Genomic DNA, 24,265 nt, shown 5'->3' with positions numbered 1-24,265 from the left:
TTTGTCTTGACTCGATATCCATTGTCATTGCATTTGTCCTTTTTTTCTTTTCCCGGTAGAGCTGGGTTTGGGTATTGTTAATAAAACTGTGTTTTACGAAGTTGCATTTGGTGTGAAGTCTCCAGTTTTCTGATCATCTTGATTAGAAAATATTCACTTTCAGTTAAATGGCCAACATTGACATGTTGTCGGCTTGTTGGTGGTGTTTGTTGCTCTGATTCTGGGGCAGCTTTTCTTCTTCAGTCTTGCTGTAAGCCGATAAAATATTGTTCGTACTATCCAATATTCGCCAAAATGTTTTATTTTGAAGGTTGAAAGGCTTAACAGGAAGTCGTGTTTTGTTCTTGATGATAAATTTTGTCTAATATCTGCAGGATGACCCATCTGTGCAGGCAAGAATTCAGGATTCACTCCAGTTTTTGCAGATCAGTTTTAATTTCAGTGAAGGATAAAGTCAGTACACAGTGAGATTTAATGAGAAAGAAAAGTGGCTGAACTAGATCTGTCATTTCACACGTCACTTAATATGAATGTCAGAGACTAAACATCTTAAACAGACTCTTCTTTAATATTTCACTTCATTCTGCCACCACACGTGTTTCCCATTATTACACATTTCTTTATTTATCCAGCTCAATGACACAAATGGCTTGATGAAGTTTATTGTTCTTTTTCAGCAGTTATCCATGCACCACATCTACAATGATATATTCCACCAAGCTGCAGTGTCACAGAGTTTAAGTAATATTAGGATAAACATTATGTCCTTTATTTTTACGTCATATACAAGGGGACCCAGGAGACCTCCTACGATGAGTTTCAGCAGAATCTGGCGAAGACGCCAACAGGAGCGTGAGAACGTAAAACAGCGCGCTGATGGCTGCAGCAGTGACTGGGAAACTTTTCTCCCTCAGTGTGACACCTTGAATCAGCAGCAGAGTCCCTTTTCCCACAACACACATGCTTTGCACCCGGATTCAATTTTGGTTCCCCGGCCCCCAAAAAAGTCCCTTCTGACAAAGACTTTCTCCACCACCATCTTTCTTTGCAGATTTACAGAGGAATATGCACCGAATGAGCACAATGTAAAGTAAAATACAGAAGGTGTTACTGCTGAGGAGGCAGAGGTCAAGTCCTCAGTATTATTTCTGGAAATTTGGAGGGTTTATAATGACAAAGAGGAGTTTACATTCTACAGTTACACACACGTACTACACCTGCTGCACTTTTAAGGCTGATTCTAATGATGGAAAAAAAAAATTGTGATTTCCACCAGACTGACACACCTGGCACCAAATAACAGCTGAATAAATAGAATGTGATTTTCCTAAAATAAATATGGCTGGTGGCTGGTTGAAAAAAAAGCTGACACCAGACTAACATGTAGGGAGATATTTACAAAAAATAAATATAATGTGATTTATGTTAAATACTCAGATAATTGTACACAGTTTGGTTGGTGGTCGGTCTAAATTTTCTTCTGTGGGTGGGGTTCAGCTGGGGGAACGCAGTCTTAATCCTGGCTATGACCCTGATCACCTGCACAGTGTATCTGAGGCTTCTGAGGCCCCTGAGGGTCTGCGGCTCCAGGGCATGTGCATGCTTTGCCCAAACGTTAAACCCGCCTTGCTTTCGCTAACTGTTTCTCTCGTTCCCGAATCTTTTTTTTCGTGGACAGGGGTAGTTAAACAGCGAGAAGTGCACATGCTGGATGAAGCACAGCCTGAGGGTGAAGCACAGAGGACGGCCGTTACCGGGGGAGGTGCTGACTGCGCAGAGGTTTAAGGCCTCAGAGGTGATGAGCTGCGAGGTGGTGAACACTGTTTAACACCAGAGTCTGTTTGGAATCGGTGAGGTATATTTTAGTTGGGGAATGAGCTGAGGTGGAGTTGTAAGCGCTGTGAGAGCAGTGAAACACACAACTACTGTTAAGTGCACACTATAAACTGCAGCTTGCGTGGTTACAGTCAGTGCCAGACAAATACACAACACACTGTGTCAATATTTTCTTGACCTGCAAATAAAAATACAGGACTTTCTGGGTTTTTTTCACCGTTTTCCCCCGAAGTTTTCTTCATATCGTTGCTGTGGATCGTTGCTAGTCCACAAAACATCCATCAATTAAGTGACGAGCAGCAGAGAAACCAAAGCTACAGGCTCTAAGTGTTGCAGGACGACAGCGGGGTTATAATATCAGTTGTTGGTGGCTTTCTCCAGCATCAGGATGACAGGAAATCTACAGCAGACTGGGTTTTATAGAAGTAGGAGTTGCCGTCGGCAGGAGAGCAGGTCAGCGGTGAGATAAACACACAGTAACCATCAGAAACACTGACGAGAAAGAGAGAAACTCCCACACACTGTTGAAGTACACAGCTACAACCACGGCCATAAAACAGCTCAACTAGCTAGGCCTCACTGAAGATGCTACACGGGATTCACACAACAGCTTCCCTCCAGATAAACTGCTACAGAGCCGCTCCCTGTCCCCCACCATGACGCGCTCCACCACCCAGTCAAATCTATTTACAGAGCTTTACAAAAGCAGGGATGAGAGATTGAAGCGGATGATGCTCGAGTGATATTTGGTGGCAATGCAGCTGGGAAACATTGGCTTCATCAGGAACAGGTGCAGGTGCACTGCACATCTCTAAACCGCCAGAGACAAGATCGAGTCCAGTGTCAGGGATTTCTGTGAGATGTGTTAAATGCAGAAACGTGTCTGTAAATGAAAAGCGGGTTATTGTGTGCAGATTTCCGCTGACACTGACCTTCAACTAGTTCAAGTTTTATATTACAAACAGTTAAGTTTTAGATAAATAAACCTGACCTGAACTGAAGCTTCCAGTTCTTTTACTTTCCTAAAATGAACCTTTTCACATGACAAACATCACACTGTTAGCACGATGTTGTCCTGTTTCTAATTGCCCATTTGCACTGCCTGAAAATGTGGCCAAAAGCGTAGCGGCTATGCGAGTGTGTGGTTTGGTAATACAGATGAGAAACCAGGTGTTCAGCTGTTGTTCCCTGTGGAAATGATGATTGTTGTTGCTGTTGCAGATGGAGGCGATGGTCTCTCGGCCTGTTTCTCCTGGCTCCTGTTTATACCGAACCTTCCAGCTCCTGAAAATGGCCCTGAAACACAAAAAGAAGACAAAATGAAATTTAATTAATTATTAATTAATTTAATTTAGATGCCATCAGATTTCTGCAGCTCGTACTTTCTCAAAGGGGAGCTCCGTCTGTTTCATACTGTGCCTTCATCAAAGCTGAGGCATCGATCTAATTATGAGTCATGCAGTTCCCAGTGTGTCTGCTGAGTAAAAGACACAGAGCGTAGACTCTACCTGGCTACTGGACGTCCAGTTTGCTCGGGCCGACGCTGTGGATGAGCTGGGAGGATTCAGAGGCGGCGCTGTACGCTTGAATCAGCAGGTTCTTGTTGAGGTCTCCGACCCCGCTGCCAGCCTGCAGCTTTGGGTAAGGGGCTGTTTCTGCACCCTGTCGCTGTCCTCGTCCCGGGGCGTCCAGGTCCATCAGGTGCTCCAGAGGGCAGCCGTCCGTTCCCTCAGTGACGGGGGAAAACTCCTGAGCGCTCGCCTGCTCGTCCCTGGACACTGGACTGATGGAGACAGATGGAGAACTTAAAGAAACAATGGCAACAGAGACACAACATTCAGTTTATTAGCACTTTTCAAAATACAGCTGCAGTATTTTATTTTGTGAACACGTTCTACAAAATTAGACCTGTTACAGATGTAAACCTGGGAAAAAGAAGGCTGATCGGTATGTGGGGAGTCACCTCAGTGCACACAAAACTTGGCAGACGCACAAAAAATGAAGTAGAAATGAACAGAAACACACAAACAGTATGAAAAAAGAAAGAATTTCGATAAAATTAATGTTATATTTTCAAAAATCAATTGAATCAATCAGATGAAAACATCAGAGAGACATGAGGACAGGTGAAGGAGAGAGACAACCAAAGACGTCTCACCTGACGTCCATGGACTGGACCCCGTCAGACAGCTCGTCCACACAGCTCTTATTCTCCAGCGGTCCCAGCATGATGACGGGGGCGTCGGCGGGAGTCGGGGCGTCCTCCTCCAGCGGAGCCTCGGCTCTCATGTCAGACGCTGCTAAAACACAGCGTCTGTCAGGAACATGTTTTCCTGAAGAGTTCATTCATTCCTCATCTGGTCCTGCTGCTGCTACAGTGTGTGTGACTAACTATCAGAGGGAAGCTATTCCATATTTCAGAAGGCAAAGCAAAAAATTCAACAGCCCTCCAGCTGAGAAGCATGACTCCTGATTTCTGCTTTGATGTTCCAGTTCATGGAAACTGTGCAGTGAATGTGGAGTTCCTGGTTCGATATCGTAACTTGGTGTTTATGTTCTGCAGAGATTAGCCTGTTTCATTTCCTCTGGGACCTCATGTGCTGATGAAACAGTAGTAATGTAAACGGCTTCAGGTCAGAGGGTTCACCGAACGCTGCAGTGCTCTGCTGTGTTACCGCCAATAACCATCAGGAGGCACTGTCCCTCTGCCTGTGCAACACTGCTGAGTCACACTGCAGCTGAGCCTGAGCTCGTTCAGCTTCACAGAAAACTGATTATGTACGAGAAAGGAAAAAAAAGAGGTTGTAAAAATATTTTATCCCCAAATAAAAAATGTGATGAAAGTAAAATAAAGAGGAAACAACAGAGTGAAGGATAAATCATTAAACGAGTAAAAGAACAACAGAAATGAAGAAAAACTATATTTAAATTGTGCTGGTGCAGATAATGAAGCCAACAGGGAGATGAAGGCACATGGGTTTGGAAGTGTGTGTGTGTGCGTGTCTGTGTGTGTGTGTGTGTGTGTGCGTGCGTGCGTGTGTTAAAGGTGTGTAACATTCACCTGAGCCACCCGATGGAGGCTCCACTTCACTCTTCCTTGTTCTTTTCATAATCTCCTCAATTCTCTGTTAAAACACAGACAAACCAAAGCTCAGGTGATGTGACTTGAACAGGGAGCTGCTCGCTCTTCTCTGCTTCTTTCGTCTCGTACCTTCTTCCTCTGCAGCCTCTCCTGCTCCTCCTGGATGTGCAGCTGCTCTCTCTCCCGTCTCTTCCTCTCGGCCTCTCTCTGGGCTCGAAGGAAGGCCTCCTCCCTCTGAAACACATCCAGTCACATCCACTCACTCACTTCTTCTTTCTGTAACTACACTCAGGGACTCTGTCCTGATCACAAAGTCAAATTTAAGACTCTTTATGACATTTTTAACACCGTGATTACAATTTAAAACCTGTCTCGTGATCATAGGGACAACAAGGCTTAAAGACCTCTCTGTCCAGCTGATCCTGCATGTCCTTCCATCTCTGCTCCTTCTGTCGTCTCTCCTCCTCCTCCTTGCTCCTCCTCTCCTCCTCCCTCCTCACTCTCTCCTCCTCGGCCTGCTGTGCAGCTCTCTCCTGTCGCTCTCTCTCCTCCTGCTGCCTCCTCTGCTCCTCCTCAGCCCTCAGCCTGAGGGAACACACGAGGTTTTTATCGGCTGGATCAGATTATACGTTTTCTTTAAAACTATCATTAAAGACTTTTCATGTCCTTTGGTTTTATTTTTAGAGCGTCCATTAGCCTGTTGGAGCTGGAGCTGAAACCTGAATCCAGACACAAAGCAGTAACACCACTGACATTATTGATTGCTATGATGGACAATGATGGGGAAACGAGGTCTAATCAATATTTACTGCTCACTGTTTGTTAGAAAAATAATATTTTTCATTGTGCATCAACAAAACACAATAACTGAACTGTAAATCAGTGAGACGCGGTTTAATTATCTATATTATCACAGTAACACTGTTGAACATAACGTGGCCGTATCACAGACTGTATGAAAGAGCACACACCTCTCCTCCTCCTGCCGTTGTCTCTCCTCCTGCTCCTTCTGTATTCGGGCCAGACGCCGTCTCTCTGCCAGCAGCCTGGACGCCTCCTCAGCATCCGTCGTGCCGCCGACGCTCCTGCCCGTGGGTGTGCCTGGAGACTCTGTGCACAGAAAGGAAGAAGGATGGCTGAGCAGGAAGCAGGTGCGGTGTGAAGCCACTCGCAGGGTGGATGAGTGCTTCCTTTTTACCTGCGGTCAGTTCTCTGCTGGTGGACTTGGGCATCTTCTTCTCTGTGGTTTCAGATTTGGTTGATTTCTTCTCCAGCGTGCCGTGACCTTTGACCTCAGCATGGCCCTTGTCATCGGTGCCGGGGGTGGTGGCTCTCTGCCTGAGTGGGGAGGGGGGGTACTGTCCAGGGGAGCAGGGAGACTGGGCGCGACTCCTGGTCGACCGCACCCTGAAAACACACACAACCTCATCAGGTCATCTGGACTGGAGTGTGTGTGTGTGTGTGTGTGTGCGTGTGTGTGCGTGTGTGTGTGTGTGTGTGTGTGTGTGTGTGTGTGTGTGTGTGTGCGTGTGTGTGTGTGTGTCCATACCGTTTTGGTGTGGCCGGGCCTTTACTGTTGGCCCTGAAGGAAGAACTGCGGACGGGTGTGTTCGGAGTCTCCCCCTGCAAAACAGATTTAATAAATATTAATAATGATATGAACGTGTTGTGAATCGTTTTAAGATTAGCATCGCAAACAAAATGGCTCATAACACTTGCTAATGTGCCCTTTTAGTTCTGATGCCTCAATTCTAATGAGGCTGGAAGTGTGTAGTGTGTGTGTGTGTGTGTGTGTGTGTGTGTGTGTGTGTGTGTGTGTGTGTGTGTGAGGTCTGACCGTGGGTGTTTTGGCTCTGGACGTCTCCTCAGGGAGTCCAGCGATGCTCCTGCGGTTGGAGGAACTCCTGTATGGTCTGTGGTTGTTGGGGGAAGCTGTTCGATGGGACACAAAAGACACTGATGGGTCACAGATCGACACACACACACACACACACAATCACACACACACAAAGGTGGATTTAAAAAAAACACACACACACACAAATGTAGACACCGACGTGTTGACACAGAGAAATCAGTCATTTGTGTCATTTTGTGTGTTCGTCTGTTGTAAAAGGAATCTTTTCAAAAACCAAATGAATAAATCTGCCATTGGAATTTGATTATTTCATCCTGTTTTCAATAGAAAATTCTGTGTTCAGTGTTCAAACGTCTTGAAAATATGAAGAAAAAGATCCAAACAATCTCTCACCTCTCTCTGGTGAGTGGAGGGCGGCTGAAGAGTTGGAGAGCTGTTTGTTCACTGGATCCGTGACGGATGGAGACAGGAAGTCAACGGCTAATTTAAAAAAAAAAAAAAAAATTAAAAACAAAAACCAAAATCACAAATCAGTGACACAGACACAGAACACGGCTGTAAATCAGAGCACAGGCTCCTGGAGCTGCTGCACAGACCGATGATGGAAATGTCATGAACACGTTCAGTAAACGTCCTGATCCCAGAGAAAACAGGCGTCGCACAACAAACACAAAACTGCCAGCTCACAGAAAACAATCCTGCCGATCGATGAGCCACTGAATGAATTAACCTTGGTGATGTAAGACAGAAATGAAGCAGCAGAACAGAAACTGTCTGCAAACCGCTTCATCAGGAAATGGAGGATGACGATACAGAGACGCACATGATGCAGTCCCGTGAAACTGAGTTAAATGTTTCCCACAGCACCTGAAGGCACCGTGACGGCATCCAGAGAGAAGAAGAAGAAGAAAGGAGCTGAGACAAAGGCTGTGACGCTTTCATGAACACGGTGATTTCACAACCGACAACTGGCAGATCAGAATAATCGTTTGTTTACAAAGTTAAAACTAACAAATCTGACCAAATATATAGAGAGTTTATATAAACAGTTTGATTCTACACAGGCAACGTCTGGAAGAGTTTGTTGGTACAAACATGAAACGTTTAAAAAATGGTAATATTTTCTTTTTTATTAATGCACTCAAAGTTAAAATGATAGAGAAAAATATTTGTTTAACTGTTTTGTTGTTTACATTTATGTTATATATAAGACTATTAAACTACTTTTATTTATTTTTCAGATTTTCATGCTGGTTGTTTAAATGCACACTCATTATTATATTATCACCTTATTAGTTTATTTCACTGATCAACAGGAATAAACAGAACTGTAAATGAGCCAGAGTTCAGCCCCAAAGTCTCACGTTCACCTGCTGTCTCGTCTCTGCGTCCGTCTTACATTCGTCCTGTGGACAGTTCAACAGAGACGGGACGTCATGAAACAACACTGATGTTTCACAGCTGAAAAGCAGCAGAGTTTCTACAGCGGCTGCATCTGTGATCTGGGACAGGGATGATTGGAAATGTCTGGTGGATGGAGTGTGTGTGTGTGTGTGTGTGTGTGTGTGTGTGTGTGTGTGTGTGTGTGTGTGTGTGTGTGTGTGTGTGTGTGTGTGTGTGTGTGTGTGTGTGTGTGAGAGTGTGTTTTGATCTGATTGCACTTGCCTGTGTGTAGGTGGGGTCTAATAGGTTTCACAGATAGCTACAGGGTGAATGTCTGGTGTGATGTATGGTGTGTGTGTGTGTGTGTGTGTGTGTGTGTGTGTGTGTGTGTGTGTGTGTGTGTGTGTGTGTGTGTGTGTGTGTGTGTGTGTGTGTGTGTGTGCAGAGGAGCTGGGTGTTTCGGGTTCCCTGCTGAGAATGAAATGTATGCATCACTAAACACAGCTCTGGGCCAGGAAGACAGGAAGTGGAGCAGCCCTTTGTTGTGATAAGGGTGGGGGTAGGGGTGTGTAACAGTGTGTGTGTGTGTGTGTGTGTAGTGGGGGCTCCAAACCAGACACTCATTAGCCACAAAAGGGAACAGTGGAATATGAACTGTGGATGGAAATGGGCTCTTTCTGTTACACACAACCACACACAGGAAACACACAACCACACACAGGAAACACACAACCACACACAGGAAACACACAACCACACACAGGAAACACACAACCACACAAAGATGTTTGTGTTTCTTTTCATTTGTCTTTAAGTATTTTTCATTTTCACTGTCATTATTTTTACACTGGATTTCTTCAGCTTGATGTTTTTTGTACTGATGAACACTTCAGCGTTCAAACAGGGAGCTGTGTGTCACTGACGTGACGTGTTCATTATTACACACGTGGCTCGTTTCTTCATGTGCATCTGTGCGACTGGCTGTGCTGAGCATCGTGTTGTTGTGTGGGATGTGTCACAGATTCTACATGAGGTCAGTAACTGGCTATAATGTGTAAATATCACAGAGATGATGATCACAACAGAGGAGCAGAGAGCGAGAGAGAGGCGAGACGCAGCTTCACCGAGGTCATGTGACCGTACTGCTGATGCATGACTCCAGGACGACGTTACAGCCACTGTGACAGCACAAAGACGTCCACAGACATGCAGACACGGGAACAGCTGCAGGTGAGACAACAGCACAGGTGGCACGGCAGTGGTATGAGCATGGCACACACAGAGCGGTCATGTGGTCTGTACCGTTGCGGGATTGGCTGGCACTGGAAGCAGCGGGGAGCTCATTGGGCTGAGCGGAGCCAATGGCATGGCAGGGCGGGGTCTTAGGGTTACCTGGGCAGCAGGTGAAGCAGAGCGGAGAAAGCAAAGCGTTACACACTCACACACTCGCATGTGCTAACACAACCCTTTTTCTGACACACCTGCTTCACTAGCACGCGACAACATGTGACCTCTGTCCACACACACTGACGCAGGCAGGAAGGAAAAACACGAGATGAACCTCAGAGGTCAGGCCAAGGCGAGCAGCAACAGGCTGAGCACAGCTGGACAGAGTGAAGCATCATGCAGCAAACCAAAGCCAGAGGAGCGACGCTTTCTTTAACATTAACTCGTGAGGTTGTATTTACAGAGGAAGTGTAGTGTGAACCATCATCTCAGCTTTTAAACAATCTTTTTTTTTGTCAAATGTCCGTCTCCTGGTGGCGCTACAGGAGAAGCCAGAGGATCACCAAAGTCACCAGGGTCCATCCAGTGTGGACCAGGATTATCCACTTCTGTGGTTTTACTGGCCCTTCAGTTTGTGTTGCCTTGGTTTTACAGCTGATAAAATCACATCATGCTCCCTGACAGTGTCATACATGTTGCTATGACAACAAAATATGAAATATTCAAACTCCACAGTTCCATTCAGCCAAAGGACAACATCACAGACGTGGATCGTTTTAAACACATTCTAAAATCAATCCCGATGTTTTTCCTCTGTGAACAAAGTTTGGCTGCTCAGTATGAGCCTGTAATGTCCGACCATCAGTTTCCTGCTGTATTTGCATATCACCATGCTGAGGCAGCCTGTTATAGCTGGTTGATTTATAACTGGGAAGGTCGGCTTATTATCGTCTGTTCAATTTCCGCCATATTTCCTTCAGACCATAAAGCTTGAGGCCATGAAGGAGCCTGTTGTGATTTATTCCTGGTTCAGAAAAAGCCAGAACTGCTGCTGTGATGGACTGAATCTGCTGTTAGGATAAACTCAGATACGACAGATCATCAGATCACCAGATCACCAGATCATCAGATCACCAGATCACCAGATCATCAGATCATCAGATCATCAGATCACCAGATCATCAGATCACCAGATCACCAGATCATCAGATCACCAGATCTCAGCAACAGAGGAAAATATGCAGCATGAAACCCACACATACACGCGCTTTGTGTCTTCAGTGAGTCTGTCCTTTAATCGAGTGGAGCTGTAAGATGAGACGCTGCTGTTTCTGCTGCAGTGAGCGTTCTGCTGGGCCCAACAGATCCCAGAGCAGCCTCTGTGCCAGTCAGCCGGGGCCGGAGCCAGACGAGCTGCTGGGTGGACCCTGATCCCAGGTTAGTGCCAGCACGGTGAGGCTGATGGGTAATGTGAATAATTGATGGCGTTATGAATGCACCACAGGATCTCAGGCCTAGCTGGTGGCACGTTTGGCCTCCTGCTGGCCGACGTGACAGCAGGAATACATCGGAAAAGACGAGGAGGATGTGATCGGACAGAAAAAGAAAGCGGCGCGCAGAGAGAGAGATGGATGTTGGCACGGTGCACAGCCTCGTGTCGCATTTTGTCTGCGCGGCCTTGTTGCTTTCAAGGTTAGAAGTGTAACTCCTGCTCCTCTGGGAATTAGACCCGTCTCCCACGTCGGAAATAAAACAACGGAGCAGTGACACACACATAAACACGTATGCATACGCACGCACACACACACCTGTAGCACATTTACCAGCTAACACCCGTTTATCACCACGGCTTCAGCCTGTCGGATCACACAGTGAAGCTTTAACTGTAAACACACAGCCTCTGCTAACCCTGAGACAAAGCACTGAGCTGCTCCTGCATTGCAGCCTCCACACCCTTTTCCATCCGCTGCCCTTCTCTTTTCTTTTGCTCCATCACTTCATCTCCTCTCCTCTTTATCCTCATTTCACCTGCTGTCTTTCCACAGCCGCCCTCTTCTGCTTTGTCGTCCCAACCCTTTCATCCCATCCCACCATCCCCCTCTCCCTTTTCCCCCTGACCTCCAGACCTCCTCCCCAAACACCTCTCCCTCTCTTCTTCTGCACTCCCAGCCCCCATCAACAGTATCCACCCGTCTGGTCTCTCCTGTTCTACATTTCAAGCCAACCCTCCACTGACATCATCATAATCATTCTCCTTCTTTCTCCATCATCTCATAAACAAAACCATCTCCCATCATACTCACCCTCCACTCCATCAGGCGGTCCTCCCCACGTCCATCGCTTAGGCCTGTTATCCAGGTGCTCCCGAGCCTCCCCTCCACCTCCTCCTCCTCCTCCTCCGCCACCTCCTCCTCTTGTCTCGGCTCCCCCAGCTCTCCGGCGGACCAGGGCCTCCAGCCGCTCCTGCTCGTTGCGTTCAGAAACAGGGAAGAAAAGACACTCTCTCACAGAGCCATCGCTACGGCGACGGGTGCCCGGCGATGCGCTCGGAGATGGCTGCGCCATGGTTACCGCGTGCAGCCGCAGCAGCCTCACCCCTCTGTCCTCACACTCGTCTGCTGGCGGTCACCAGCGCTCGATCGCCCTGCTCGACTGTCGCTCAGTGATACATAACACAGCAGCTCGCTCTCTCTCCTCTCTGCCTCTCTGTCTCTCCGTCTGCCGCTCCCTGTAGGTAGCACTGATTCCCTCTGTCTCTCTCTCCTACCTCACAACTGTTCACCCCTCCCTCCCTCTCTCTCTCTCTCTCTCTCTCTCTCTCTCTCTCTCTCTCTCTCTCTCTCCCCATCTCTCTCACAGTCTCTCTACCTTGATCTCTCTCTCTCTGTAAAGACTGAGTCTATTTCACAGAGGGACAAAATGCAACCCGTCACCACCCCCACGTTCACACACACACACACGCACACACACACACACACACACACACACACACACACACACACACACACACACACACACACACACACACACACACACACACACAGACTGAGTGGGTGGACTGGATATTGATACTGGTTGCATCTGTTTTGTCTCCTGTCTCCTTCACTCTTTCTCCTTCACCTTCCTCTGCCTCCTTCCTACTCTTCATCTGGACTAACACCTAACAACATGATTCAAAATCACAACAATAAATTACAGTGATTTTTTTCACACTCTCGTTCTATCGTGAAGGTTTTGTTGTTTTTTTTTCAGAGGTGTTGTTTCAACTTTACGATCCTTGTGGCACCTGCTGAGATGTTGACTTACAGACTGAGTGTTTCTAATATTTTGTCCACCTCATTTAAGATTAAATATTAGAAACCACACACAGTATAATGCATTAAAGTTCAACAGCACTGCAAACTACTTCCTCCACAGTGTCTTCATTACACCATTTGTTTATAGGTCTTTTAAGTTAATTGATGCCTTGACTTTTTTTGGACATATTTATTTAGTATATTTAGTGATGTCTTTAATATATTATATATAGCAGATATTTGTCTGAATCTTTTTATTTATTATTTCTTGATTAGTTTCTTATTTCCTGGCTGCTGCCTGTGATCACACACAGACATTATTTTGATGCTGCTGAGCCAGAAAAAGAAATAAAGATGCTCATCACGTGGACCAGCTTTTTTTTACATCCACATCTCACACTGGTTTTTCAATCAACAACTATTTATGTGGTGTTGCCTGTAAGCGGACAGCAGCTGCATATACAGTAACTGCACAATATAAAGCTGATACACTGCTCTACAGTACTGTCAATATATAAAGGGTGGAAAGACACCACCTCAGCATTGTGGGGGGTTTGCTGAAGGTGGATGCAGAGTCACGCACTAACTGCAGGAGGGAGGAGAGACGGGGGGAAGAGGGGACGCTCAGAGTCAAGAAGGAGGATTTAAAGGGAGAGATGGAAGCAGCAGAAATGTAAAGTGTGGGGTGGTGGTAGAGAAAGAGGGATACAGATATACCACAGATATAGATCAAAGGAGAACAAAGAGAGAAAAGCAGAGTGGATGAATGCCAGCGTTGGTCACATTGGACTAATGATGCATCTGCAGTGCCGTATCAAAATGTTATATGACCCAGTACGTCTAAAACGTTCTGGAAAACTGTGACGGGCCTCAGAGTGCACTAAACCCTGAACAACAATCACAATCAGTGTTGTTCAATGTTCACAATAACAGGCTAAATTAACACCAGATTTAAACCCTATGTTAGTTCTTGGTGAGACCTCTTTGTGCTCCTCTGTATAATCTGGATCTCATTGATCCTGCAGGAGAAATATGTGCTTGTCACAGCACTGCGAGCATCGACTGTCTGTTCCAGTAATCAGCACATGATACGCTGGCAGTGATGTCATCTCCCCGTGAGACTGACCAATCATTATGTCATTACGTTATGCATATGAGTGTGTGGAGGAGGAGGGGGGAGGGGCTGTTAGCATGGCCTTAAATCAATAGTGACTGTGAGCCCCCCCCCCCCCACCCCTCCCCTCCCCTGGGGCAGTGGATGGTGAACCCCTGTGGACCAGGCTGTCACTGACTCGGGGCTTGTTAACCCTTCGTGTGCTGCTCAGCAACAGGCACCAGGTCGAACTGACAGAGTTTCTACACAAACACAGCAGATAATTCGTGCTGGACTCTGAAAACAGATTATTATAACATGAGTCGATGGTTCTCAGCCAAGTGATGCCCACTCATGACTCATGCAGAGCAATGAACACAGTGGTGAGTCTCAGTCACGTTTCAGGCTCCTGCAGCAGTTACTGGGAGAAAGCTGCAGCGTTTATTCATCTTTTATGTTTTGATAACACACACCACACACAGCCAGAACTTTCATGCTCACACTGTACGGATCAGCTCTGTGTATATTCATACACTTGTTCTAAAAGTAAAAGAAGAAGTATGTTCTTAGGGCTCTAAAATAATTGGTTCTGCAGAGATTAATCTGTGGCTTCAAGTCTAATGCAGAAAGCCACCCGAACTTTTCATGTTTCAGTTGAATGCACACAATTGGTCAGCTGACAGAAAGTCATTAGAGCTTCTGCATTAATTACTTTCTATTCCCTTGAACTCTGGTTCAGCCTAATAACAGCTGGAAACACACAACTCAGATATGGATCGAGCTCAGAGAGAGAAAAAGCTCAGAGAGAGAAAGAGGGAAGAAGAGAGAAGGATCTCCAGATGATTCTGCCTGATTTAAATCAGAATTCTGTTAATTTTATACATTTACCTTAGATAAGCTCACATAAAACTGTTTATGGTAATAAACTGATCTACAAATTAACCTTTAATACAGTTAAAATCCACATCAATAACAAAAACCCGCCTAGACTCCACAACTTTATATAATTATATAATTTAAGTCTGACAAAAATTTTATTGGAGAATTTCCCAACTCAAACCCTACAGCTCCGTTTCTGAACTTCTGATGAGATGTTACGGTGGATGTCATGGATGCCAAGATTCTGTTCTCCCACCTCCTCTGATGTGCAGTGAATCATTAGTGTGCTGTGACCTCTGACCTTTTCTGCCTCTTGCTGCTGCCGTCTCTTCTCCTCAGCCGCTGCCCTGCGCCGCTGCTCCTTCCTCCTCTGCTCCTCCATCTTCCTCCCTCGCTCCTCGGCGTAGCGCTCCAGCTGCTGCTGCGCCCGACGCTCCTTATCCCGCAGCACCTCCGACAGCTCTGCACACACACACACACAGACACACACACACAGTCAGTCAGTCAGTGTCCGTACGACCGGGACAGAGAAACAGGACGGCACATGAAGCTGGACAGTTACTCATACCTTGAGTCTTCTCTCTGTCCCCTCGTTGCTCTTTTGCTAAATGCAGTCGGGAGCCTTCAGACAGGTGAAGGAAACATGAAGAGATTAGTTCAGGTTGTAATGTTGAACATGTGTTTTATATTCAGCTGTGGTTTTGAATTGTTTTGTTTGTGTGCGTATGTAAAATTATTGTGTGAATTCAATAACAAAACCAGTACAAGTTCATTTGTCATTCCAAACATAATAAATACAGTAAAATGAAATATCTGTTCTGTAATTGGATTAGATTAGCAGTTTACCTGGGGGGCTCCTGTGATTGGATGGCGATCGGGAAGGTGATGAATGCCTGCTGGTGAGCAGCGGCTCAGTAGGAGGGGTCAGCGCTGTGTTTTGGAGAGAAGAGTCAGACATGATTCATGCAACACTGGCCGAGAGGCAAATACAGCTGAAGACGTAAAGCTGGAGTGGTGAACGTGACTCCTGCGTTCCTCAAGATTAGCGGTCACACATTATCACAGCGTCCACACGCAATAAATCTCCCATCAGCCACCTTATTGCATTTAGGGTCAGGATTCAGTGTAGGTGAGTGTAACCCTCAGCCCGCTTCCTGCTACGGTTTTATCTCTCAATCTGTCAAGTTGACATGAAAGCAGCCCAAGGACATCTATCGACCGACTGCAATGACAACACACAAACACAGGAAGGAGCTAAAAAAAACTCAATACAATCACACACACACACGCAGCTATTAGATATGCAAATACATGCAAATCTGAGCTGAGTCCCAGCGTCCCCTGGGTCCTGCTTAGATTCATCCTCAGTGGAAAAAAGAAATCGGCTGAATCACGTTTTAAAGGCTCTTCCTGCCTTCGTTCAGGTGAGGAAGGTGACGTGGTTCTGAGCTGCTGTATTAATGAGGGAACATGCAGCACGTTGCCTGTCAGTCAGGGAGCAGGGAAGCAGAGGAATGTGTGAATGAGAACATATGATGTGGGGTATTAAAAATAGCATCTATAACAGAAAGAATGCATATACACTGAAATACATGCTGACAGCTTTTTGTTAATAATATTCTATATATTCTAAAAATGTGCAGACAACCACAATATTTGTATTATTCTGAATTTATATTAAAAAAACATCAATTTCTGTTATATTTTGTATGTGTCACAGATTTACATGTGTGTATTTTCCTACATGGAAATAATATTTAGTTTAGATTTGACATCCATCACCTTTTGACTGATCGACACTCATTAATGGAAAACCTTTATCTTTACCATTAGCTTTAAAATAATGGTAAAGCCCATCCAGGGTCTTTAAAGGGAAATTCACTGTATTTTCAGAGCGTAACTCATTTTTTCCCTTTTCTTATAAATTAATTGTCCGTATTTGTGTGTGAAATGTGAAAATTAAACACCCATTCCACACAGTTATTGGGAATAACAGGAATTTTCCTCACCTGCCATGTCAGGACGCCTCGGAGCCACTTCGGTCATCGCAGCGGCCGTCGTTGTCCCCACCTCGGGGACGGGACCTGACAGGAGCCGTTAAAGCCCACCGGAGACCGCCGGTGGTTCGGCTCGATGACTCAGGATTAGACGGAGGAAAGGAAATGTGAAGGCGGGAGAGGGGAGCGTATGGTACAGGGACAGAGGAGGGAGGGGAGCGTTTCACGTAGCTAACACTGTATGTTCGTTTTCCTCAGCTGAACCACTTTCTCTGCCAATATCGAAGCCATTTTTGAATTATGGGAGAGAAGTAACGGTTGGCTCTACTTTCCTACTAAAACTACAAAATTTTAAAAATACTGCAGAAATATCATTTTTAAAGAATTAGATATCATGAATTGTTCTATGCGGCTGTGCAAGTCTCTTCGCGCAATTTAAAAAGAAAAATATATTTCTGAAGAACAAATTAAATGAATCTAACGTCGCGTTTTCCCGTTTTTAAAAATAAATACAAATCTGTGACCGCCTCACAGTTGGCTAATTTACATATTAATGCGCCGAACATCACCTCTCACGCCGTTAGCCGTTGCCTAGCAACCAGGTATTCCGCTGCCAAAGAACTATAGAGTTTGGCGGAGGAATAAAACGTTTTTTTTGTTTTTTAAAGAATTTAACTGCATTAGGGAGTTGTCAGATTTACTGTACTTTACTTAACCAAAGGTAATAACACTAACACCACACCGTAAAAAAAAGAGTTAAAAAAGTACTGAAAGCAGAGCAGTGACTGATATATCTTGACATCATTATTAGTCAGGTATTCATGTAAGAGCAGGATTTTAGTGTTGTAGTTGGCAGTTTCTATAGGACTGCAACTTACTGCTATTTTTATTATGAATTAATCAGTTAAATCAGTTAATTGACTGACAGATTTTTAAAAATCCCAATTATAGTGAGAGGATTATGAGAGAACTCTGGCACAGCGACCCCCAAGGGCCCCTGGTCCTTCTTCTGGAAGGCCCCATTCAGTAATCCATCCATTGAAATGCCCATCGCAATTACCCAGAGCCAACACAGTATCTGACTAAGTGTAGTCATGTTCCAGCACAGCTTTACTACAGTCTGAATTCCTGGTTTTGTTATAGCCTGATTGTTGTGAACAGTATTTCACTGCTCTCTCTCTCTCTCCCTCCCTCACGTGTCTGACTGCCTCACTCGCCGTGGCTCTCTGGCTCGTGTCAGAGCACACGTGCCGGGCACAAGCGAGCCCTGGCGGCGGGGTTACGTCACAGTTACAGCACACAGAGGCTGGCTGCTGTTGACATGTAATATGGGTCAGTGCTGTTTTCAGTCTGCTCACACAGGCAGGTTCACTGAGTCATGTCAGAAGGAAGCTCTATAAATAACTACAATAAATACTGTACTGGGAATGAAGCAATATAAAAACCAAGCACCGCCTCACACTGTTACTTATACTGTTACTGTCAAAACAGAAAACTAAGGGTCGATTGAATGATTTGAATTACAAGGTCCAAAAAGCATAATCCAGCTGTGACAGCCGAACATTTAAATAACGATGAATCAGAAATTCACCCAGATTAGTCTTGGTCAACATTAGATTATGACCTCTTACTTTGAATTATCATCAGATAAATACAGACAACAAAAACAGACAACTTACAGCATCAGTACACGTCATTTTCAAGCCACACAAAAACAAACAGCAGGCAAGTCAGAGGTCAGGTACTGAGCTACGGCCCTGGACGTGGCAGACACGTCAGCTGATCTTATTCTGGCCGGCCATGTTTCATCTCCTATCTATTGATAAAAATAGCACAGGGCAGGGTTGTTGTCCCACCCTGTCAACACCCAGGGGCCCTGGACGTTCTCAGCCTGGAGCTGTGAAGGGCACGAGTCCCGTTAACCCCCGTTTCTGATTTTAGCTCAATCTTGCCACCATCAGACCGGCACAGGAAGTGCATTAGGGTGCCTAGAAACCACTTTGCCAGGTCAGTGGAGTTAAGATCTTTATTGGAAACCCAGCCTTCAAACATCATAGTACATTTTTAATTCAGAGTTACAGCAACAACAGCAACAGGCCCCATGTGGTCTAGAACAGTGGTTCCCAAACTGAGGTGCCAGGCCCCCTCGGAGAATATGGGGAAGGTTCCAGAGGAGGCGGGCGGGGGGAGGAAAATAGATATAATGTACTGTATATATATCACTGTTATTTGATTTTCTAGAGGTTCAGAGAATAAGTAAGACAGATGGCTCTGCTGTGAGGTTTTACTGGTGTGTATCTGTGGTGTAAAAGTTCGGGAACCGCTGGTCTAACGTGAGACAGAGCGGCCGATCCGGGCCGAGCTTCACTGTGTGTTGAAGCCACAGAGCGAGCAGCGAAGAGTTCGAAACAGAACATGGAAACAAACAACAGACAGAAACACGAATAAGGGAGACAACAGAAAAATACATTTGATTCTCCTTTAGATTTCAGTGGAAAGGGATTGCCTTCATTTGGCCATGGTTCGATTCAAAATGAGCAAAGATAGAGTTTAAAAAGCTGTCGGCGGAATATGATGACAAAACGAAACATGCTGAAGATACAGAGCAGTGTTATTACCTTTCGATCATTAATAAACAGCTTTCAAACTGTCTTGAACTTTATAAACTGTCTCACAGGCTACAGCTACAAGGATACAGACTGCCAAAAAGAAAAAAACTAAAACTAAAAAAAAAAAAAAACACAAAATGGTTTATCTTTTTATTGGCGAATCCAGAGATTCTGTACTTGTTGCTAAATTCCACATAGTGTGAAATCAATATAAATACATTTTTAAAAGATGACGCATTTGGTGTGAAATATTTTGCAGTCATGGTATCGGCATCAGCCTCTATAAAACAGCGAGTGTTTGGACTATACAGGAGAAGAAGAAAAAAAACAGAAGAACCCCGTGAATGAGACGGCAAATCTGCCATTTTGTGGATGTTAGAAGCAGAAAGGTAAAAATCTGGCAATGCTCCAGATATTCACCCTAATTATGATGCTGGTGATCAGCCTACTCTGATTCTCCAATCCAACTGCATGAAGGCAGGAAAAGGAAACTGTCTGCGTCATCATCAGTCACCAGGCAGCCTGCTGCATCGCCCCCCCGTTGCTACGAGTGATAACTGAGACAGTCTTACTGAAGCAGCATCTCATATTCATTCATGTTAACAAGAAACTCAAAGTACTGATGTCTTCTTTTTTTTTTTTTTAGCTCCTATGTGAAATGCACTTAAAGTTCTCCAAACAACAAAGACGTCTACCGATGCTAAACAAACTGGCATTAATTGAAACATACTGTATATTAATAAACTGTATTGGATTGGCATAGGCTGATCTTAATAAAAATAATTATTATTGGTGCGGTGTATCGGCTCAAAATATCCCAATCGGAGCATCTCTAGTAAAATCCCACCTTCCTCCTCTGGTGGCAGGTCTCTAGATCTGAAAAGAAGAGCGAGAGAACAGAAATATTTCATTTTCATTTCTTTTGTTCTCCACTTTTATTTTCCTGTCTTAGTTTCTCCTGAACAAGCAGGAGCTGATCTGAAACTAAAGATTATCTATTACTGATTAATGTTTAAAATACTTTGTCAGAACTGAGACTAGTTTGGTCTGTAAAAACAGCCCAGAGTGGCATCTTGAAATTATTATTTTATTTGTAAAAATATCCGTTCTGCAGCTGAAGATATTCTGTTTACCATCATATTATGCATTAAGCATAAAATTAAAGGGACTTACATCATCAATGTCCTCATCATCATCGCCAATGTCATCAAACTGGATCTCATCATCGTCTCCAGGTCCAAAGGTGTCTGTCTCATTGATTTTGGCTGTGAGAAGAAGAAAACCATAAAGTTTCTACTGTGCTGTGAAGGACTGATGCAAAATGCTGCATGTTATATGTAAAGCGTTACAAAGGGACCTCTGCTGTTTAAAGTCAGCAACTGCATGTATAATTTCACCGATTCCACCAAACACTGAACACAAGAATCCAACTACGACGACATGAGCCTGGTAAACAGCTGATTTGGACTGAGGACGCTTAGACTGAGTTTACCTCAGTTCACAGTGGACTATAAATAAATTGCTGGACCTGTTTCACCACAGTGACGTTTGGTTTTTGGATCCAGCAGCTGTGGTGTTGACGTGTCTTTGAACTCACCGTGCTCTGGCAGCTCTCCGTAGGCTTTCAAACTGCGAGCCTCGTCTGCGTTGTACTTGAGGATGACATCAGCTTTGTTATCCTGAAACACAACAAGTCTGTGGTGTGAGGCCGAGGCGTTAAACTGTTTCAGGTCAACTGAAGCTGGATCTACTGAACTTTACAGGGACAAAACCCGATTTGACCCATATCTAGCATCACATCATGTGAGTATGAAATAACTTTGATACAGAATATAAAGCCATAATAATTCATTGAGGCATGAATAACTTTCTTCAGCTCAGCGGCAGAAAGAAATGGTTTGATTTTGGAGATTATCTATTAAAAACACGAGTGAATATCCCCTGGTACTTGGTTTTCAGAGTTCAGATCTTTAATAAGACCCATAACTATGGGACATTTGTTATAGACTGATGTTTCTACCCCCATTTAACAGTCAGATCTGTGTCGTGTGTGTGTGTGTGTGTGTGAACGACCAACACACCTGGTAATCTCTCAGTCCGACCAGGATGATGTCTGACGTGTTAATCCAAACCTGGAGGAAAACAAAACAAGGCAGATGTTACACCCTGTGTCACACAGCAACACACTGCACTTAGTAACCCCCCCCCCCCCCACACACACACAAAGAGTCCATGCTGCCACATTAACGGTGGCTGACTGACCACTGAGACCACGCTGATTCAGCATTGCGTCTGGGGGTTTCCTGTGTGTGTGCCGGTGGGGAGAAGGTGTGAGAGGACGGTCGGGACTGTCCTACCTTTTTCCGGAGTTTTCCTCTGATGTGGCAAAGCCGCTTGGTGCCATCAAAGCACATGGCCTCCAGGCGTCCGTTCCCCAGCATTTTAATCACCTGAGCATATTCTGGAAAACACGAGAGAGCAGGAGACGGTTCATTCAAGGTGATAAATGGACACAATCTTTGAGTCGCTCCCAAAACGAGCAGTGATGAGAGGGAACCGAAGAGGCCTCAGTATTACTGGGTTCTGAACAGGAAGGTTCTACTGTTGTGGCTGCAGAAAAAAGACCAGTGCAGAAAGACGAGTGTTTTAAGTCAAAACAAGTGGAAACATCATCATTATTCTTGTATGACAACAGATATTTTGCTTACTGTCTTTAATAATCATATATTTTCTTTTAATATTGACTGTAATACACGGTTTCCTTGTCTAAGGCAAAGCTATAAATAAACCATGTTTCAGTTTTCTTCTTGTGTGATTATAAACAGATGATTTCACAGATTTTTGGATAAAATGTGATATATAAATATTCTCAGAAGGTTTTGTGCCCTGCTCTAAACAAGATTGTGTGCAATAAGTAAGTGTAGCCTTCACAAGCAAAGCCTCCTCCACACGCTGGGCTCAGTTCCACACTAACAGGGATTCTGGCAGCAGTGAGGACTGCAGTCAAAGCTCTGGGCACTTTGACTGCAAGCTCATATGGTGACAACTTCCACTGGAAGTCAAACAATCCTTTAACCATCAAACCGGAGGTGCACGCCGTTCATGTAGTCTGTTTTTATTCTTCTGTGCTGGTTGTGTGTCGTGGTTTGCTTCTCACAACTCTTCCTCTCGCCTGCTGATTTGACTGAAGCACGACAAACTAGTGCTGAACTCACATCCAACAGAAAATAACAATAACAAGTTCGACCATTAATTAACTTGCTTCAGTCATTCATCAAGCAGAAAAGCCAAACACTGTCATCTCAGAGGCAGAGATGCAAATAACTGATCATTTCACTATCAATGAGGCAACCAGTCTATTATCAACTAATTATTCACAGTGTTAGAGAACAGTTAAAAAAAAAAGCTAATCTTCCCAAAAGCCTGAGGTAACATCTTGTTTTGTTAAACAAATCCAGTCCAAAACCCAAAGATATTCAAGTTTATGTCAGAAGACTAAACACCAGAACATATTCACAGAGAAGAAGCCAGAGCAAGTGAGCGTGATTCTTTTGCTTAAAATAGTTGATTATAGGATCAATAAATTACCAAACTTGCTGCCTAAGACATTTCCTGTGGTTGACAAACTGTTTAATTTCAATCCAGATGTACAGGTTTGCCTGCTTTTCTTAGTGTTTCACCACTGTGACCATTACAAAGGACTTCTGTCTGTCTTTCTACAGAAATACCATATGGTGACCACAGCCCCTCATGTTTCAGAACATTTAAGTCGCCATCAGTTTCTCTAAAAGACAATTACCCAGCTATCTATAAAACAACAAGTCCTCTGACAACATTGTCACAGTTCCCAAAAACTCTTAACTCAGGGGAAAGTCAGAAAGTGGTGGGCCCTCAGAGAACAGTTCCTGGTGTAACAGCTGGCTCCTCTCACCCAGGGTCAGATCAGGTACTCACCCTGTCCATCCTCTTTGAACACCAGCTCTCTTTTCTCGGACTCATTCTCGTTCTTTCCACGTCGTCGATTCTTTCCTCCTTTACCTGAAAACAGAGAAAACATAATTAACGCTGCCCATTCATTCCACTCACTGGATCAAAGGTCAGTGAACACAGTCCGACTTCTTCCAGCTCTATTATTTTTTCTAGTTGGCACATTTCCTCCACAAATGATCAGCTGTTAACATATTTATTTAAATAGGTGTCACATAATCTTTCTTTAAAAGGTGAGACTATAGATGATAAGAAATGGCAAGGAACTGTGGCTAAGACTTAATTTAACGTTACCTTAACAACACTCTAGAGACGTTTCATCACTTGAACGTTCGAATTAAATCCCCAAACTCTGTAAGTAAACTAGAACATGGTTACCTGGCGTTTTCAGAGGTTCATTTAAGAGAACTAATGCTGTCACAGGCCAGACCGGGGTGCGGTTTAACTAGCAGCTAGCCAGTTAGCTGTTCCAGCTAATAGCAGAATTAGACCAATAAGCAGGTACAAAGTATTTAATAACTTTATCTAGTCTGTCCTAACTCTATCACTACCTCGGGTAAATTCATGTTCAGTGGCTGAGTTCGACACAAACATCGCTAACGGTTCGGCAAAGGATTCTAACAGTACTGCTAACTAGCGTTAGCCGCTCATGTCACGTTTTCACTGCGTGTACCGCGGCGGGCTCGACACAATTAAACAAACACTGAAACACACACGCACGTTATCGCCACCTCGCCTCTCTTACCTTTATTTTTGGGCATATTCTTTCACGCCTCGGTCACGTTAATCCCGCTCGGTAGAAACGACAGGCTGTTAAACAATAACTGTTTATAAGAGTCAGCGAAAGCGGAGAACTGAACCTAGCTAGCTTGCCACCGCTAATTCAATCTGCCGATCTGCGCATGCGCCCGCCGAGACATTCAAAATGCCGTTGCTTTATTGTAAAAGCCTCCTCCGCTCCACCAGGGGGCGACACGTCCGGCCGACCTGCTGTTGATGTTTCATTTTCCCCGGAGAG

The 24,265-nt window shown here is 44.7% G+C and overlaps 2 protein-coding genes across 2 annotated transcripts; both read right to left on the bottom strand.

Moving 5' to 3' along the window:
• Positions 1 to 577: 577 nt before the first annotated feature.
• Positions 578 to 16,741, bottom strand: map7d2b (MAP7 domain containing 2b). The gene is made up of 17 exons (XM_041065674.1): positions 16,664 to 16,741; positions 15,501 to 15,584; positions 15,223 to 15,276; positions 14,956 to 15,116; positions 11,690 to 11,849; positions 9,462 to 9,551; positions 7,170 to 7,256; positions 6,756 to 6,874; positions 6,468 to 6,541; positions 6,117 to 6,325; positions 5,890 to 6,028; positions 5,323 to 5,503; positions 5,048 to 5,152; positions 4,898 to 4,961; positions 3,995 to 4,133; positions 3,345 to 3,640; positions 578 to 3,132 (listed from the first exon to the last, which is right to left on the bottom strand). The coding sequence occupies exons 1-16, from the start codon at positions 16,698 to 16,700 to the stop codon at positions 3,349 to 3,351; spliced, it is 1,995 nt and encodes a 664-aa protein (XP_040921608.1). The 5' UTR covers positions 16,701 to 16,741; the 3' UTR covers positions 578 to 3,132; positions 3,345 to 3,348.
• Positions 16,742 to 18,663: 1,922 nt separating this feature from the next.
• On the bottom strand, positions 18,664 to 24,142 carry eif1axb (eukaryotic translation initiation factor 1A X-linked b). The gene is made up of 7 exons (XM_041065778.1): positions 23,993 to 24,142; positions 23,215 to 23,298; positions 21,618 to 21,721; positions 21,342 to 21,392; positions 20,858 to 20,939; positions 20,434 to 20,525; positions 18,664 to 20,136 (listed from the first exon to the last, which is right to left on the bottom strand). Exons 1-7 carry the CDS (start codon positions 24,006 to 24,008, stop codon positions 20,131 to 20,133), a joined length of 435 nt encoding a protein of 144 aa, XP_040921712.1. The 5' UTR covers positions 24,009 to 24,142; the 3' UTR covers positions 18,664 to 20,130.
• Positions 24,143 to 24,265: the final 123 nt, after the last annotated feature.

Source organism: Toxotes jaculatrix, chromosome 20, assembly GCF_017976425.1.
Source record: "Toxotes jaculatrix isolate fToxJac2 chromosome 20, fToxJac2.pri, whole genome shotgun sequence".
NCBI lineage: Eukaryota > Metazoa > Chordata > Actinopteri > Toxotidae > Toxotes > Toxotes jaculatrix.
Note: the sequence above shows the minus strand (reverse complement) of the source record. Positions and strands in the feature narration are given on the sequence as shown.

Excerpts from the sequence above, each read along its gene's own strand:
- eif1axb (XM_041065778.1), bottom strand. Across the intron at positions 21,722-23,214 it reads GTTCAAAGAGGATGGACAGG|AATATGCTCAGGTGATTAAA; the intron begins GTGAGTACCTGA and ends CGTGTTTTCCAG. Across the intron at positions 21,393-21,617 it reads GAGGAAAACTCCGGAAAAAG|GTTTGGATTAACACGTCAGA; the intron begins GTAGGACAGTCC and ends GTTTTCCTCCAG.
- map7d2b (XM_041065674.1), bottom strand. The coding sequence starts at position 16,700 with ATGACCGAAGTGGCTCCGAGGCGTCCTGACATGGCAG. Across the intron at positions 6,542-6,755 it reads CCAGAGCCAAAACACCCACG|GGGGAGACTCCGAACACACC; the intron begins GTCAGACCTCAC and ends TCTGTTTTGCAG. Across the intron at positions 4,962-5,047 it reads AGAGGCTGCAGAGGAAGAAG|AGAATTGAGGAGATTATGAA; the intron begins GTACGAGACGAA and ends GTGTTTTAACAG.